Source organism: Trichomycterus rosablanca, chromosome 10 (assembly GCF_030014385.1).
Source record: "Trichomycterus rosablanca isolate fTriRos1 chromosome 10, fTriRos1.hap1, whole genome shotgun sequence".
Lineage (NCBI taxonomy): Eukaryota > Metazoa > Chordata > Actinopteri > Siluriformes > Trichomycteridae > Trichomycterus > Trichomycterus rosablanca.
In genome coordinates this window covers 2,610,001-2,629,859 of record NC_085997.1, presented here as the reverse complement: position 1 = coordinate 2,629,859, position 19,859 = coordinate 2,610,001, and the positions used below count along the sequence as shown (strand labels likewise).

Below are 19,859 nucleotides of genomic sequence, written 5' to 3'. Positions count from 1 at the left end.
GTTTGTAAACTGGCGTCAGACTCGTGTGTGTGTGTGTGTGTGTGTGTGTGTGTGATTATGAATGACTTAAATCCAGTCTATCTTTGCACCTGTATTCACTAATAACAGTAATAATAATAATAATAATGACAATAATTTTATGTATAAGACTTATTAGGTTTGTAACTAAACCCCTTCCAAATTGATGGTCAGGGTTGCAACATGTCCAGAGTCCAGAGATCATAAACAGTCATGCACGGTGGGATAGCATTTAATTGTGAATAGCAAGTACATAATCTGATTTCTCCACTTTTTAGAAAATGTATAAGTGCTTCTATTGGCTTAAAATACAAATTGGATCTGAAATATAGACCACCTTAAATAAAACTCACTTCTATTAAATTACAAGTTTAGTTATAGGTTACACATGATTCATCAGTTCAAGTTTGTCAAACACCATCACAGCCAATTTGTTTTTGCATTTTCTTTAAGCACGTCCAACTGCCCGATTGCGTCACGCTTCCTCTCCACTAATGCCGATCCCCGCTCTGATTTGAGGACAACTAAGCTAACCCACGCCCCCTCCGACACGTGGGCAGCAGCCGTATGCATTTTTTCACCTGCACTAGGCGAGTGCTCATGCGGATCAGCCCTGTGTACGGAGACACGCCCAGTTCAACGCACTCCTTCCCTGCCCCGAGGTCGTAGTTGCATCAGTTACGAGGAGACCCTATCCGGCTTACTACTACCCCACCCCTATAGGAACAACAGGCCTATCGTTGTTCATGTGGCCGCTCCGCCCAGCCGGATGGCAGAGCTGAGATTCAATACGATGTATTCCAGATCCCAGCTCCGGTGTGCTAGCGTGTGTTTTAGCGCTGCGCCACCTGAGCGACCCTCACAGCTATTTTTTTACATTTCCAATTCACCTAACTTGCACGTCTTCGAACTATGGGAGGAAACTGGCACTCCCGGCGGAAACATGCAAACTTCAGACAGACAGGACCCGGACTAAAGATTAAACTTGGGTCTTTGTGTTCTTCCAGCTTCGAATGACGAGCATAACAGCAGTTTTCTTTTGTAACTAAAACATGTTTTGTACAAAACTGCATGTGAATAATATGTCAATTCTGATTGAGTGCGTACTTTTGGCAAAGAAAGTTTAGGATGCAGTATGCACCCAGCTTCACTATAAACAAAGTGCATGAACCCTTAGAATTCAACACGCGTCGTGCTATTTGTCGCAGACAATTGGCAATGCTTATGGTGAATTTTATTCATACAAAATTGCTAGTGACATAATTTTTACTACATTTTTGTAATATCACATGCAGATTTTGGCATTTAAAAACCTGTTGTGACCGGAACTTTGCAGTGTTCGACGTTAATATAAGCGTCTGAATGATGTTGGTATGAAGACCTCTCTTTCAGCGCTCTCTCAACGACTCCAGTGTAACCGAACCGAACCCCCACAGATCTTTCTTATGTGCTGCCCAGTTCCTAGACAACATGCCTGCACTCACACACTCCATACAATGAGGCTTTATGAAGGCGTTCAGCAGAACTAAATATGCAAGCTCCCTTCCAGCTTCACTTGCTCTACACTCTATATTGTGTGTGTTTAAGGAAGTACACCAGCCTTCTGTGGTTTCACACCATATTTACACAGAACTGGACGTTCATGAAGCCATTCACAAGTGGGATCCAAACAGGAAAGCACTCTGACACATGAGCCATCGGATTAAAACCTGAAGGAATTTGAGGTTTGATGGTACAGTTTGATTTCGGTTCAAACTCCCTCTGTTCACTAGATGTCCAAAAGTAGCTGAATAACCCTTTATAACTTCAAGAATTTACTACTGCAGTCACACGTAATCATGGAATCACCATTAACAGATAATAACAGTACAGTTAGTATGTAATTAAAACTAATAATTTTAGGGATGGCACACCTAATGTGAGTGCCACCCAGCGTCTGGATCCAGGGGCCTGGGTTTTAACCTCGCCTCCAGTCACTGTCTGAAATATTTAGCATGATTTCCCTGTGTCTGCACAGGTTTCCACTGAACCATCCAAACCTAAATGCAAAACGTGGACTGCCTGCTATAAATAGGCCCAAGGTGTGAATAGAACGAATAGGTAAGGTCCTACTATACATTGGCACCCTGTCCAGCATATATTTCTGCTTTAAACACCATATTTTTGAGGGGCATAAATACATGTGAGTGGTCAGGTGGTGCAAATCTCAGCATTGCTACCAACCTGGCTTTGCGCCCAACAGACACAATTAGGGGTGTCAGTGTGAAGGAGGGTCGGATGGGGTTTTTTAGTTAATGCTGCTGTGATATGTCTGTGTGGGGCTCCCAGAGCATAGAGCATATTGTATACCACCACAGACAGGTGATAAGTAGTGGCTGTTGGCTGTTGACTGTGTTCACGGTGGAGCGGTTTGGGTCATATAGTGTAGCTCTCACATTAGTCAACGATACGATCATTCAGAATACAGTTGAGGAAATGTAACATTCAAATTTCAGATGAAATGATTCCAGTTTGTGCAGAACTTGACTGAGAACAAGCACATGGGGCTTTGGTGTAACCTGATGCTTTCATTCTGTCTCTCTCTCACACACACACACACACACACACACAGTGAGTCGTTTCTCTGCCGGAGGTCTTTGTGGTGGGAGTGCGGTCGTGTGGGGTTGGGTCAGACAGTACCAGATGGTCATTGCTGCCTGGCGGTTAAAATGATAATGTAGCATTTCCCATGAATACCGGCCGCGTCACACACACTGCCACATTTAAATAAAACATCTTAGTGAAATATAATTGCTTTATTCTCTCATTGTCATGGTCACACACTCTGTCTGGTTCACAACTGACTTTTAAATTGTTAGGGTCTCGACATATAAACGCATATTTTAACATTTTGTGTCTGGGATTTCCCAAAGTCATGAACCGACGCCCACATGTTCCCCACAGAAGTTATCCAAAATAAAACACAACAGAATTCTGTCTTTAAATTCTGTTTATTAATCAAAACCTTAATTGACTTGTGCACCAAGTCCCGTTGGGCCAGACTTCACCTTTATTGAGATTAAAAGTCTGGTGAAACTTTTGAGGCGGCACGGTGGCTAGCACTGTCGCCTCACAGCAAGAAGGTCCTGGGTCCTTTCTGTGTGGAGTTTGCATGTTCTCCCCGTGTCAGTGTGGGTTTCCTCCGGGAGCTCCGGTTTCCTTCCACAGTCCAAAAACATGCGGTCAGGTTAATTGGAGACACTGAATTGCCCTATAGGTGAATGTGTGTGTGTGTGTGCCCTGTGATGGACTGGCGCCCCGTCCAGGGTGTTACCGTGTGCCTTGCGCCCATTGAAAAGCTGGGATAGGCTCCAAAGGGATTCGACTTAGGGGCGGGTGGGAGCAAAGTCTTATTACGGTTGGGCCAAACTTAAGAATACAGTCTATATGCCAGTCTCATGGGGGTAATTAAACAGACAATTTTAAGCCACGCCCTACTAATTTAAATACTTCATTAAATTAATGTCGATCGTTACCAGTAGTATAGAACGCCTGTATTTGTCATATATACATATAATTCTTTTGGCAGCTGGGGTCAGAACGCAGGGTCAGCCATTGTATGGCGCTTGCTCAAGGGTGACTGCATGGCACTCTTAACCTTTTGATTGGTAGCCCAAAAGCCCCTAGGCTACCACTGTCCCCTACACACGATGTAGCACCAAGGTACCAAAGTGTAAGTAAGTAATAATGAGTTCCTAATCCGACTCATACACATGATTGTCCATGGTGGATTCCTGCCCTGCACCCAGTGTTTACAGGTGGACCCTGACCAGGTTGACGTTAGCAAAAACCGATGACTGTAGTTTCTGCAGATGATTATTTCAATATATGTGAATATATGTAACACACACACACACACACACACATATTCAGTGTTGTACCAACATCTCAACTGGTTGCCATAGGTAACCTGCCTCTCCCAAATGCAGGTGTGTGTTGTGTGTGTAGCCGGATGAACTCCACCATCACCCACCCACACACACATTTCCTGTTAGACAGGATACAATCGGGGTTGCAGACGTTAGCCTGACACAATCCGTGTAGATTTGAGGAGTTATGGGTCAAGAAGTCGAGCAAATATTGAGTTACTGGTACACGTGTGTGTGTGTGTGTGTGTGTGTGTGTGTGTGTGTGAGTGTGAGACTTCATCCCTACTAAGACCTACTTCATGTACAGGTAGCAATCTGAGGGTTTAGATGTTTACTGTAAACAGTGTGATCCAACCAGCACATCAAGACACACACACACACACACACACACACACAGTGAGCTTCCTGTAATTTCCCAGTGGAGTCACTTGGGTCAAACAGGATATTACAGTAAAGCGTTTGTATAAGAAAAGTAAAAGTGAAACTACACGATGGGATGCAGAGGATCTGGACAAGGTGCCAGAACATCGTAAGAGGAATCAGTCTAGAGTAGAAATACCAAGTAGAAGAACTTGGAGGAAACATGCAACTTCATACCTGGAGTAAATAGAAGTAAGAATTGAACCCTGGTCTCCTGAAGCCTTGTGGCACCTACACTGCCTGGATCTACTGCTCATAATGTTCTCAAGGTGTGAATAAACGACGGATTTATGATGGACGGGCAATGGACCCTTTGCAATCAATTTGTAAAATTAAAGAGATCATTTAATGTATAGTACGCTGTGGCACCCAGGAATGGACGTCATGGTACCACAGGACGTCGACGTGGTAGATGTTGAATATCTGTAAAGTTTGGAGTGATTTGCTAAAGTAAGTCAGTACTATGCACACTGTGGAAACTTCCCCAGGCGCAATCATAACACTGTAGTGACCTGTGTGTTTATATGTACACACACACACACACACACTCCCCATTTTTGGCCTTAGCAAAACAAACAGCTTCTAAGTGAACTCGGGTCACAAGGCGAATTGTTAACAGGCACGCGCACACACACACACACACACACACACACACACACACACACACAGAGGGCTAAAGGCGCTGACGTAGTTTCTTTTCAGACTCACTTTTGGATCCGATGTGTCTTTATCTCGCTGCCAGCTCGAATTAAACACACTGAAGTAAAATGTCATGTTCACATGCCAGGATCCACTGGTACATTCCTCAGCTTTACTATGTTCACACTGCACGTAAAAGTGGCCCAAACTAGAATGTCGGACCAATGAATGAGGCCAGTGAATCTGCTCCGAAGGGACACTGGGAAAGTGATGGCACCTGGACAATCTATCCCATACAGATCGTATAAAAGTTGAAGGACCTGCTGGTACTGTCTTGGTACCAAACACAGAACTTCTTCAGATGTTTATTCGAGTGATCAAATGACTAATAAGCTTTTATATATAAAAAATATTCAAGTATTTTAGTGCACTTATACCCGGGTTCAAACCTCAGCGGTGCTGTTGGCCGACTGGGTGTATACACAGTCATGATTGGCTATGTCTGAGCCCTGTGATTAATTATGTGCATGTGGGTGCATTATTTTCCTTATTTTTCTCATTCTAGTTGTTTCTGTGGATCCAAAAAGATCCACAGACTGGCATGCGCACCCTCGGACACAAGTGCAGTCGCTGAATGCTTGTTTGCACCATCTGCCCTACGTGAATCATCCACCACTCATTTGGGTGGCACGACCAGACAGTAAGGGCTTCCATCAGACATGGCCAACTGTGCCTTTTAGATGCCCAACCAGGTTGATAGCACAGCTAACATTCGAAATCCGTTATGCTGCTGACCCACCCTGGTGCCCCAATAATTAATTGATTCATTCAATTGATGCATTAATTTATTCTATGTAATTATTTTTACTCACTAATTAATTTCATTAGCACCATGGGGGCTACAGTGAGTGAGTTTCATGAATCAAGCACCTCCCTACACCTGAGTCCGTGGTTTTCCCCCTAGGGTGTTACCCTTAAGTACAGTAGTATAAGGTTAGTACAAACATCAGAGGAGCTTCACTCTAAATAAACAGTTAAATAATTTAATAATAGAATTTAGTTATTTCTCTGCCTATAACCCCAGTGTGAGGGTCTTGATCCCAATCCACAGTGTAGGAGAATTAAGGCCTGGAACTGATCTACAGTTAGTTCCGTACGTCAGGATCAGATTGTAAACAGTGCAGAGTTGTTTCCTCCTCAGCAGGTCTGGGATCAGTGCCGAGTTCTTCTCTACAGACCACGGTGTTTCAGGATGGCGTCTACAGCAGAGCTCAGGTCGTCCACGTATCCGTCAGCCGTGACCGTCGGATGTCCCTCGTCACTCGGCCTGCGCACATAAAAAAAAAACACACACACACACACACACACACACAGGAATGTCGAGTCTCGGATCAGATGTCAAATTCGTACAAGACTTAATGTCAAGGAACTCCAGTGGCCTGCAACACACATTCCAATCCCAATAAACAGCTATGGGATGAAATGGGATGTTGACTGTGAGCCAGGCCTTCTTGTATAACCAAAACACAAATGCTTGTATGACTACATTTGCACAAATTACGCAAGAGAGGAAACTCTAATAGTTACGAGGAGGCTCGTCATCAAGTGTTCACATACTTTTGTCCATATAAGGCGATGATCCTGTCCATGATCAAGTGAGCTTTACATTGAGTCTTGAAGAGCAAAGAAAAGTCCATGAGACCAGTAACAAACTTCAGTCGAGCTTAAAGAAGCTAATTTCAGAGCTTAGGCTCTTAAAGCTTGATTGACTGTAGACAGGGTCGCCCATGTGTGAGCAGCTTCTATAATTAACCTACATTGTGTGTGTGTGTGTGTGTGTGTACTGTGTATACAGGAAGTCTTGACTGCCTTTATCAAGCATGAAGTACAAACACACACACACACACGTACAAACACACAGCAATCAGTAAACATGCGGGTGGAGCGGTGTGATGCTATCAGACACATTAGCATTAGAGTGTGTGTGTACAATACGCCAATGAAGCAGAAACATAAGCAACTTTGAGGGATGTCAAAGCAGCAGTGTGTGTGTGTGTGTTAGTGTGTGTGTGTGTGTGTATTTGTGTGTGTGTGTGATGTAACAGGGTGTAACACAGGTCGCAGGTATGAGAATAGCTGGTGCTACACAGGACCGTGTCTCAATATTTATTTAGCAGAGAAAGTGACTTACGATTGTGATTGAATACAACCTGAGCAATTAAGGGGTTAAGGGCCGTACTTAGGGGCCCCACAGTGGCAACTTGGCAGTGGTGGGGCTTGAACCAGCAACTTTCTGATCATTACTACAGTACCTTAACCACTTATCTGTGTGTACATTGTGTATATGCACAGATGTGTGTGTGTGTGTGTGTGTGTGTCTACATAGTCCTTTCTGCTAACGGACATGTTATATCTCTTTACTACCAGTCACACACACACTGACCCTGAGGCTACACATGACACACACACACACACACAATTACACACTGTTGCTATAGTGACTAGTAATGCAATAAATTGTTTCCATTACTTATAAATTATTAGCTTTACTTCTCACGCACACATATATACAGTATTTATATACATAGATAGATATAGCTGTATAGATCTACAGTAGATACAATGTGTGTGTGTGTGTGTGTGTGTGTGTGTGTAGCAGCGATGGGTGTGTTCGTGTTGTCTTTGCACCACATACATAAAAGACGTCAAGTCTGTGATCATGCATAATTCAGCACAAAGCATCTACTGTTACTACAGAGTACCACACACACACACACACACACACACACACACACACACACACACACGGTTGTTTTACAATACAAGAAGTATTCATGTCTGAAAGCTGAGTAAACAACCAGACACATAATTCACTCGGTTAGTGGCAGAACTGCTTCTGTTTGAGAGAAAAGGCCAAACATTTACACACAGTGACTGAGGGTGAAAATTGTTGGGTTTAGTTGCTGGGGTGGGTTGCTGGGGTGAGTTGCTAGATTAAGTAGCTGAATTGAGTTGCTAAGGTGAGTTATTGAACTGAGTTGCTGGGGTGAGTTGCTGGGGTGAGTCACTGGGGTGAGCTGCTGGATTGAGTTGTTGGGGTGAGATGTTGGGGTGAGTTGTTGAGATGAGTTGTGTTGAGTTGTTGTGTTGAGTTTTGGAGTGAGTTGTTGGGGTAAATTGCTGGATTGAGTTGCTGGGGTGAGTTGTTGGATTAAGTTGCTGGGGCGAGTTGCTGGGGTGAGTTGTTGGGTTAAGTTGCTGGGCTGGGTTTTGGAGCGAGTTGTTGGGTTAAGTTGCTGGGGCGAGTTGTTGGGTTAAGTTGCTAGGGTGAGATCTTAAGTTGAGTTGCTGGGGTGAGATCTTAATTTAAGTTGTTGGGGTGAGTTATTGAGTTGAGTTGCTGGGGAGAGTTGCTGGGGTGAGTTGTTGGATTAAGTTGCTGGGGTGAGTTATTAAGTTGAGTTGTTGCAGTGAGTTATTGAGTTGAGTTGCTCTGGTGAGTTATTGAGTTGAGTTGCTCGGGTGAGTTGTTGGGTTAAGTTACTGTGGTGAGTTGTGGTGAGTTGCTGGGGTGAGTTATTAAGTTGAGTTGTTGGGGTGAGTTATTGAGTTGAGTTGCTGGGGTGAGTTATTGAGTTGAGTTGCTGGGGTGAGTTGTTGGGTTGAGTTGCTGGGGTGAGTTATTGAGTTGAGTTGCTGGGGTGAGTTATTGAGTTGAGTTGTTGGGGTGAGTTGTTGAGTTGCTGGGGTGAGTTGTTGAGTTGAGTTGCTGGGGCGAGTTGTTGGGTTAAGTTGCTGGGGTGAGTTATTGAGTTGAGTTGCTCTGGTGAGTTATTGAGTTGAGTTGCTCGGGTGAGTTGTTGGGTTAAGTTACTGTGGTGAGTTGTGGTGAGTTGCTGGGGTGAGTTATTAAGTTGAGTTGTTGGGGTGAGTTATTGAGTTGAGTTGCTGGGGTGAGTTATTGAGTTGAGTTGTTGGGGTGAGTTGTTGAGTTGCTGGGGTGAGTTGTTGAGTGGAGTTGCTGGGGCGAGTTGTTGGGTTGAGTTGCTGGGGTGAGTTATTGAGTTGAGTTGCTGGGGTGAGTTATTGAGTTGAGTTGTTGGGGTGAGTTGTTGAGTTGCTGGGGTGAGTTGTTGAGTTGAGTTGCTGGGGCGAGTTGTTGGGTTAAGTTGTTGCAGTGAGTTATTGAGTTGAGTTGCTCTGGTGAGTTATTGAGTTGAGTTGCTCGGGTGAGTTGTTGGGTTAAGTTACTGTGGTGAGTTGTGGTGAGTTGCTGGGGTGAGTTATTAAGTTGAGTTGTTGGGGTGAGTTATTGAGTTGAGTTGCTGAGAAGAGTTGCTGGGGTGAGTTATTGAGTTGAGTTGCTGGGGTGAGTTGTTGGGTTGAGTTGTTGGGTTAAGTTGCTGGGGTGAGTTATTAAGTTGAGTTGTTGCAGTGAGTTATTGAGTTGAGTTGCTCTGGTGAGTTATTGAGTTGAGTTGCTCGGGTGAGTTGTTGGGTAAGTTACTGTGGTGAGTTGTGGTGAGTTGCTGGGGTGAGTTATTGAGTTGAGTTGCTGGGGTGAGTTGTTGGGTTGAGTTGCTGGGGTGAGTTGTTGGATTGAGTTGCCCTAAATTATTAATAGGCGTGAGTGAGTGAGTGAGTGAGTGAGTGTGATGCCATCAGGTGGATTTGTGGCCTGTTCATGAAGCAATACAACCTTGCACCAGTGTCTTCAGGTAAGCTTCAGCCCCACTGAGACCCCTACCTAGCACGAAGCAGGTACTGTATATGTACACATTAATCATTTTAAATACAAGGATTGCACACACACACACACACACACACACACACAGCATCGCCGTCTGCTTTAGAGGCTGTAACGTCCGTGACCCCCCACACAAAGAACCATTGTAAAGAGGAGGCAGATAATTCATCATGCTATCCCATCATGCACTGCAGTTCCCTGGCTGGTGCTGATTTTAACCAAATTTTGCACTAACCCCCTCAGGACTGTTTACAGGAATGCACACACACACAATGTAAATAATGCACACTTATACAAAACAAAAACACACACACACACACACACACACACACACAGAGGAGTCCGCTCTAAAAAATTAAACACTGCTCGCTGTGAGAATGACAACGGAAATACAAACGGGTGACAAATAATACACAGAACTAAATAAATGATTAGAGAAACATAATCAGGCTGTGAGTGTGACACCAACAAGACCGAGTGCACACTGGTGTCCTCAGTTCCGAGATGATTAAGAACGCAATTAAAAAAAGATAAATTCCGCTAGCACACCAGAACCGAGTTTCGGAACTCCTCGATTCGAAACTCGGTGTTGCCACCGGTCGGCTGGGCGCCATCTAGCGGGCATAATTGGCAGTGCCTGCAGCAGATACCAATTGGCCACCGTATATGCAGGGTGGGGGGCCGGACTATGTGTGTGTGGGTGGGTCTGCATGCGCTGTGGAAGGACCCTGATTGGCGGAAGAGACGCCTGTGCAGAATGCAGGGGCGAGAAGAGGAGGGCTGTGCACGTGTCGGAAGAGGCGTGGGCGGCGGCGTGCTCTCCTCGGATGCAGTCTGGTATCTCTCAGCAGCGGAGGACAAAAAATGAGTCGCTAAATCAGGAGGAAACGTTATATTTTTTAGTCTTTAAAATGTGTAGATTATTGTTATCTGTAAAAAATCAAAGCTACAGATCAACACATTACTGTTTGTAATGGTTACGCAACCAACATAGCTGCTATCTGCACACAATATACAGTTAAATTCCAACCACTCCCTCGTTTCCATCCACCACTGTATAAACTCCAGCCAGGATCGTAACAAGCGTCCAAATATAACAAATAAACAATGAAATAAATGCTTGTTTAACTCACACACATCAAACTATCATTATTCTGGTATTTCAAACGATCTGTGCTGGTTTACACATTATACACGATTGCTATGCAACTGCTCAACTCCCTTAATGATTGGCTAATAACATGATTAGAAATACCGGCGCAGTGATGTTTTCTTTACGTGTTTGTTTAGCGCAGACCCCCTGCATTGACCTCTGTTCTTACTTCTATTCATTTCTATCACTCTTCCTGCCTTTCTATCCCTCCTTCCCGTACATCCGTCCATTCGTGGACTTGCAAACAAACCGACCGCTCCGACACGTAACGCGTGTATTTTTAGCGCTGGTGTGCATTGTGTCTCGGCTGGAACGAAGAAAGAACAACAAACTGAAGGAGCGTTTGGCGTGGTTTCACCCTCGGCACAGTTTTAATACAGATCAATGAATCCACATCAGCACACGTGGTTCCTGGGTACGGCGGCTCCACTGTGAACCCTAAAATACAGGTTAGATTCAGGATTTTACTGATGGTCTAGGGCAGTGGTCCCCAACCACCGGGCCGCGGACCGGGACCGGTCCGTGGGTCATTTGTTACCGGGATGCACAGAAAGAATAAATAATTAGAGATTTCACTGCTTCCATTTCCAAAACATTTCTGGTGTTATTGTCTCTTATCACCCCTAGGTGGGAGCAGCGTCTCGTTGCAGCGAAAAAACTCATTTTCAATCATTTGTGAGCAGGACTGTTAAATCCTCCCGCCTCCGCCGGTCCGTAAACTTATATCTTATATGAATCGGTCTGTGGTGCAAATAGGTTGGGGACTGCTGGTCTAGGGTGCCGTAGAATGAATGCATGGTTTTCTTTTTGTGTAATAGAGTTACAGTTTGCGTAGGGCAGCTGTAGCCTAATGGTTAAGGTACTGGACTAGTAATCAGAAGGTCGCTGGTTCAATCCCCACTACTGCCCTTAAAGACCCTTAATCCTCAATTGCTTAGACTTTATACTGTCACAGCTGTAAGTCACTTTGGATAAAAGCGTCTGCTAAATGACAAAAATGTACATTTCTTGATGCAGCGGCGGACTGTGTCAAGTGACAACAGTTTTCTGAAGCACCCCCGAGTCCATGTGGCCATATTTATCACAGTAGCACAACGGTTTCACATGCAATGCAATCTGAGGACTCAAAGGTCACGCTCATTCGACCTGTTCCACATTCAACCAGATTCACAGAATCTTTTCTCAGCATTATGTACAGAAGATGGTAAAAATCCTAAATTATTTTAGTCGGTCTTGCATTGAGAATGGAATTACAAATCTAATACAAAGTTTGGCACAAACTGGTGAGTCATGACCCACCATGATTCCCTCACCTGTTACCAATTCACCTGCTCATTGAGGAATGTTTCAAAATAGGCGACTTGAATAATCTCTAAACTTTATACTCTTATTTTGCCTCCGTCCCAACTTGTGAATGTGCTGCAGGCATCAAATTAATATACGTAGATTCACAAACTGCAGGTAAATCTATCACTAAAGACACTGGAAATCTTTACTTTCTACTTCTGTCAGGTAAATATGATTCATGAGAATTAACAATTACAGATTCTACTAAATGTCCCAACTTATTTGGAAATGGGGTTTGTACTCTATTAACTCTCTACATTCCTCAAACCCAGACATGACATAACGTCTAACATGAAAATCTTACAGAGATCATAAAGACACTTTTATACTTCTATCGTCAGGTCAGATCCAGTTCTACCAGTGTGAGGATCTCTCACACACACACACACACACACACACACACACTGGGCCGTTGTAATTTTTCCACAACAATTTTTCCTTCAATCATCAAATCATTCAATCATGCTGGGGCAGGAAGTGGCCTTCAACCAACTGTTTTATTGATTTTTGTAGATCTGTTAGTACACCTGCTGGCAGTGGGCGTGGCTGAAACACCTCAACTCATTAATTAGGGGTGTCCACAATCTTTTGGACAGAAAGTGTTATCACGAGTAACATTAAAGCAAGTGGAACGTTGTAGACGTCTGCTCATGTTCTCCAGACGAGAGCCATTTCTAACCAACTTAAAACTCCAAGTTCATGGGTGGAACAGTGGGGTTTATGCCAAGGTCAGGAAGACAAACCAAACTGTCCCCTTATGCCAAGATGAAATGAGTTCAAATGGACAGATGTAATCCAGAAACAACCAAAAGTAGGTCTCCTCTCACAGTCGTGTTTGTTATGTAGATACCAGATATGTGGTGGTCCAGCTTACTGGACCGCTGAGCCACCCAAGCGTCCAAACCCAAATGTAGCTTAGTTGGGCTGCATCGTGAGCACAGAACATCCAGGAGGTCCATCAGAGCAAAGCAAGAGGATAAAGGTACAGAGAGGAAGTTTATAAGTGAATGTAAATGAATAGCAACCATTTCTGTAGAGTGGGCGAGGGAGACGGCTGAGCAAACACAGGTGTGTCATCATTTTCTGGAGAACATTCGATGGGGTTAAGAGAACTTATCATGGTTCATCAAAGACTGGTCCATGGTCCACGGTCGCGCACATTGCTAACGGAGTGAGTCGAGCGTAAACATTACGAGCAGAACGTCGCCTTTTATCTCCCTTTTCGGTTTCATTGGCGAGACTGTCTGACCAGCAGAGTTTTGCCACCAGACCAGAGAGAAACCTGAGTGACGGACTGAAGAAAGAAAAGCGAGGCTCATCTTTCCTCTGACAAAGAGCAGCAGGGTGGATTTGTTTCTGCTCACCTAGCCCAGACTGGATTAGCTCAGCTATTCCTCTACGTCTGCATTTGGTGTCATTGTTTACTGTGATGCTAAAGGTTAAAACTAATCCCAAGCTGATGATCTTTAAAATCTGAAACAATCAGCGACTGCACCTTAAAACCAATTAGTACAAAGACATCACACACCAAGTCAAAGCCTTCGTTATGTTTACTTCATAGACCAATTGTGTGTTGACAACACTCCTAATTACTAGCTTTTTGAGTCTAGTTTAGGTGTTTCAGCCACACCGATTGCTAATAAACGTTAATTGAGGTCCATAAAGACATAAAGCTTTGATAAGTTTGCATGTTCATGCTCATGGTTTTGTATGGGATGCCCAACAAGCGCCTAGTCAGGTGCCCACATTCTTTATGATTAACGCCCTACCTAATTCGTGAGGCGTCCTAGCAATCCTACGGCATTTTAGTTAGCAATCGGTTAAGTCTAAAGCAGCTGACCTTGGAAAATTTAGTAGGGCCCTATTTATGATCAATTAAAGTCAAAAGTTTAGATTACACCTGTAAGGGAGCTGCATTTCATGTCACCCTTTAGTCACCCTTTAGATTTGAATGACTGCGAAATTGAAACAAAAATTCTGACAAAATAATACAAAAATGAGCTAACCCATGACTGCCGAGTCAAAAGATCTGAGTCTGAATCACAGCTGTGCTATCGACCGGCTAGGCGCCTAGACAGATATGACCGGTTGTGTCTGTCGGGAGCGCAGGCTGAGGGGATTTCTCAATACTGCCAATGGACAGCAGTGCATGACTAGTGCAGGTGAAAAGAAGCGGTCGGGAACCGCACATGAGTCAGATTAGGGCTTGTACAAGCGGCATTTACAATCGGGAATTGAAAACGACTAAATTGGGTGATGAAGAGGGAAATTTGTTTAGTTATTAGGATGTTAACGTCGTGTTTTACTCACTTTGATAACAAAGTATCTCCAATTATTAATATCAAACACAGTCATGGACAATTTTGTATCTCCAATGAACCTCACTTGCATGTTTTTAGACTGTGGGAGGAAACCGGAGCACCCAGAGGAAACCCACACACACACGGGGAGAAAACCCAGGACCTTCTTGCTGTGAGGCGACAGTGCTACCCACCAATACAAATATATGGAAACAGTTTGACACTTCGCTTCACGCTTTCTAAAAAAGATTACATACATTACAAATGGGACATTAATATTGACTTACAATTACTAACTGGGGTCCTGTGAACTGGTGGGGTGAAGATCCAATGTTATTGAGAAACTGAGTGATGTGTTTTTTATACAGCATGCTTTACACTGAACATGTCAGAACATGTCAAGTGCGCCGTTACATCACATCTCTAATACACACCACCACTGTACAGCTTCCAAGTATTCTTAGCAGCACTAATTACTGGGTAATTACAGTCATTAAGTAAATATGTTTTGCAGGAATGTTAATGAGTAGTTAGTTTAGAAGTCTAAAGTTCACAAACGTTGGAAAAGGACCGGTCTGTCATGACATTCCTGAAATATGAAAGACTTCAGCAACTGTGAACAAATGATTTAAAGCATTTACCAAGCGTTTAAATCCTTGATATGTATATTGTCCGGTTTAAATAAACACACACAGCTACACACAGGTTTATTCATTTATACTTACACACAGACATTTGGAAGATGCAACTAAGCATGTATGAGTGGTAGTTTGGTACGTATTGGGCTTGAACCCACAACCTCTAGATCAACACACCAGTATTTCAACCTCTGGACCACCTAGATCAGTTAGTTTAGAAGTCTTTAGTTCACAAACGTTGGTAAGGGACCGGTCTGTCATGACATTCCTGAAATATGAAAGACTTCAGCAACTGTGAACAAATGATTTAAAAACATTAACCAAGTGTATTAGGTTTTTCAAACAAGTCCACTTCAAATAAATACACACAGCTACTTGGTTTATTCATTTACACCTACACACAGGCATTCGGCGGGTGCAACTAAGCATGAAGGACTTTAGTCAAGGGCCCAAACAGTGGTACCTTGGCACTTGAGAGGCTTAAACCCACAAGCTTCAGATCAACAGACCAGTACAGTACCGCTGGACCGCATGTGACTTTATCTGGTGGTTCATTTATAGCTTGTAGTTCTGTGTGCCCATTTAAATAAAGCTAGTTTGCCTACATGGAACAGTGGTCTCATTCACAAGGTTGGGAATATAGTCCAGGTGGTCAAAAGTAGTCCAGGAACCACAAAGAAAACCCCAGATCTGCTTTGTAGATCGAGAAGCTGCTAAAAACACAGCCAGGCAATTTTAGGTACTGGACCGGTTAAGGTACTGGACTAGTAATCAGAAGGTCGCTGGTTCAAGCCCCACCACTGCCAGGTTGCTGCTGTTGGGCCCTTGAGCAAGGCACTCAACCCTCAATTGCTTAGACTGTATAATGTCACTTTGGATAAAGGCGTCTGCTAAATGCTGTAAATGTAAATTTACATCTACATGGGGGAAATGGTTGCCATGCAGGAAAAAAACCCTCCATTCTGCTTTTTTTGGTCTATGTGCGTCTTTCAGCAGCAATTTTAATTCAAACTTTCTTTTTTGTGCGACAGCCTCTTAACCAACGACAACGTTGAGGATGCTGAGATTATCGCACCGTCCTTATTTCTTGAAATTTATCCAGAATAGTGACTGTAACTTGAAGCAAAATCTGGGTCATGTTGACTAAGCAGAACAGGGCTGATAACATGGGGGGTAAGAGGGGTAGGGAAAGGTCACCTCCTCCCAAATGGCATTTACCAGCTGCTCTTATAAAGCTTCAAAGCCTCTTCGTGTATACGACTGACGCTGGATCAGCATTTCCAACCACAACGTTTCATTTTTTCATTAACAAACCAGTACTGGCTGTTCCGGGATCAGCGCAGGAGGGTGGGTTCCTCCAACGGTGCATCAAAGTGAGCCATCCTGTGTGTTCCTGCTTTTGTAGTCCTTGAAGATTAAAGGATCGAGACTGGCATTGAGTTCTCACAGCGCTGGGGCAAAATCCCGACACACACTGATTACAAACACTCGCTTATAAAGTCCTGGATCAGAAAGCATGAGCTTCTTCTCGTGCTTCCTTAAACTAGAGGTACAGTTATGACTCTATCTTACTCACCATTCACCACATAAAGGAGTGTTCTGTAGACACAGCAGTCAATTCACTAGTCCACCACCAAGGAGACCAAAGGGACCAAGGAGTTTGAGTCTTAAGGGTGCCATCAACCTGGTAGGACACCCAACAGCCACAACTGGTCGTGTCTAAGGGAAGCATGGCCGGAAAGAAAATTGCCTCCATGCTGCTTCAACTGCAATTCCGACTGTTAAGCAGTTAAGGTACTGGGTTTGTAATCCTAACGCCACTGGTTTAAGCCTCACCATGAAGTTGCTACTGTTGGGCCCCAGAGCAAGGCCCTTAACCCACAATTGCATGCACTGTGATGAGCTACGATTGTGAAAAGATTCAGGTAATCCAGAGAAAATGTAGTCTGTGTAGAGCAAGGCTGGAAAACAGTGTTGAATGTGCATCGGGAGTACTTCAGAACACCGTTGTCAGTTAACACAGTCTCCCGCTGTACAGTCTAGAGTTTAGGCCTCTGAGCTACAATCTTTTGGATAAAGGCATCTGCTAAATGGCATAAATGTAAATACATGCGGTGTCAGCATGAGCGGCACATAAATACAGAGAGAGTAGCGTGTTCTTCTGTCTTGGCCTGGATGCAACAGAATTAAATAAAGCCACGCTAGAACAAAGCAAAATGGGAAAAAACACCAAAAACCGTCATCTTACAAGTGTGCAAAACACACTAAATAAAGTAAAACAATAAAAAATATATATTATTTTCTGTATTAACTGATCAGTTGCTGAATAAGCATGCTGTGATTCTTTGCTGATCCCTGATAGAACGATTCTATTATGAGCTAATAAAAATATGAACACTGGGATTTGTACTAGAACTCGATGCTGTACTGTTACCCATGAAAAAGAAGTCAAGAAGTACACAGAGCTTAAAAAACACGTCTGAAAGAACTGAATCAAACAGTAAGCCTATTTCTGCAATATTACTTTGAAAGATTTTGCCATTTGATAAAGTTTGCTCAAGGTATGGTTTTTTTTTTTTTGGTGTATCCATTTTCATACCCCAAATTTGCAAAGACTTACGAGTACGGGGAAAAGTCTAGATTGGAGGCAAATCTCTCCCAGCTTCTCACAGCAGAAAACCATTAAAGGATAGCAATCAGTCCTCCATGGCCTTTGTTCTGAGAGTTTGTGTAATCTCAATGAGGCTTTAGAGAGCAGTATAAGTGCAACATGATGCACGTTCTGAACTATGCATGAACGTTGCACTGTATGGGCACGGGGAAGCATATGGGTGGAACACCTTTTGGAAAGTACAGAACCATGAGGCAAAAGTATGTTTACGCTGCGCTGAGGTCAATGCCAATCACGAAAACAGATCAAGCAATGGCATTTGAATATTTTTTTTCGCTTTGACGTCTGCTGCGTTTGAATGGCATTGTGGGTTTGTTTTTGATCCAGTAGTGAAACGACTGCTGTAGTCCGACCAGCTTTCCTTGTTCAGCCAACGAGATGAAAGTAATTTGATTCCGAATGATGATCATTCATTTGTGACACTTTATATGACCCACTTCTTTAATTCCATTTTATTTTTATAGCACTTTCAATGACTGAATTCATCACCAGGCTGCCTAGTCACAGGTCAGTCAAAGTGGCCATGCTATCTCCAACCGGACGCACCCTTGTGCGCAAAAGCAAGACTCGGTGTGGAGGAACTCTAGTGGCCTGCACAAAGATCGGAACTCTACACTGTACAGCGGTTGCCTTTGTTAACTGACAATGGTTTTCTGAAGAACTCCCAAGCTCATGTGGCTATATTTACTACAAAAGCATGACGGTTTCTCATGAAATGCCATCTGAGAGCTCGGAAATCACACATTCAAACAACCTAAATGAACTTACTGAACATTTCTGTAAAACAGACGAACCCAGTTTTGGATTTTGCCCGGGTGAAAATGAGAAGAGTTCACGTCTAGGGTGAGTCACTTATTTACCTGGTTTATTGGTGGTGGCTTTTATGTGAAGCTGTGCTATACGTTGATATAGTTGTTGTCTAAAACTGATGAAAATATATGTACAATTCTGCCCAGGGTGTCTGACCCTTCAGCCATGACATGATGTTGGAATACAGTAAAGCCATATTTTTCTGGCAAAGCGTCTCGGAAAGATTTTACTGTATAACTGCAGTGAATCTGATGTATTGATGTACTGTCCTGATGTTCTGTCATTATGTTTGGTCCTACAGGATTTACACAGGAAATGCTGACCACATTTTGGCCTCTGGCCTATATTCTGTAAGAAAAAGCTCGCGTGATTTCCCACATTATTTTTATCTAAAACTAGAGGTGGAAAATCCCCCTTTCTATAAAATTCTGGTTTCCTTTCTCACACTCCATGCTGTTTGAAGCTCAAAGCCCAGCAGCCGTCGCGTAGATAAACTGGGTCCTTATCCGAAAGCTCCCTGAAGAGTTTATCACTGGCCCTCGACATGGCCTGCTTCACTGAGCCCAAACACCGCTGGGAATGATCCTTATAGCTGTGTGATTTACACCCCAGAGAACACACCCTACATCTCAAACCTGAAAGGAAATAACGACTAACACTGCTGCAGAAAAGTGTTACACCAGCCATTATTATTTACTGCCTTTATTTATTCCTGAGCACGCACAGGGCCACAGTCATGCTAGAACAGGCAAGGGTCTTCCCAAGATGATTGCCATAACATTGACAGCACGTGCTTTAGGTTCTGTAATTGTCGTCCTACACCTGCTAGCATAATTGGGAGCAGTGTCCACATACTGATCTCTCTACATAGGTGCATTTTACATAATCCTACACACTCCAGAGAAGAAGTCATGTCTAAATTCTTAGATCCCTTAAAATGCTGCTACTGAGGTGCTTTAATTCTGAGTGATAATCTGACTGAGTAACGAGGGAGCGTCCGATGCTTCCTTAGCGGTGAAGGCAATCCCAGCATTTCAGTGCGGCACGACTTTACTCGTGTCAGTGGGGCGCATGACTGTGTGCGTCTCTTCTCAGTTAGGGAGAAATGGAAATGAATAAATTGGGAGAAAAAAAGCTACATGCTTCTTTATTTCCCTATTACTCGCACTACTCCAACATTGGCTGAAAAGGGTCACACACTAGCACCT

The 19,859-nt window shown here is 43.6% G+C and overlaps 1 protein-coding gene across 1 annotated transcript in view; it reads right to left on the bottom strand.

Annotated features, from left to right (window-relative positions):
- Positions 1 to 6,014: 6,014 nt before the first annotated feature.
- The window catches only part of lhpp (phospholysine phosphohistidine inorganic pyrophosphate phosphatase), an 18,491-nt gene continuing 4,646 nt past the window's right edge, over positions 6,015 to 19,859 (bottom strand). The window contains exon 6 of the mRNA XM_063003519.1: positions 6,015 to 6,312. Coding sequence (XP_062859589.1) covers positions 6,216 to 6,312 — 97 coding nt within the window. The 3' untranslated portion in view covers positions 6,015 to 6,215. The remainder of the gene's footprint in view (positions 6,313 to 19,859) is intronic.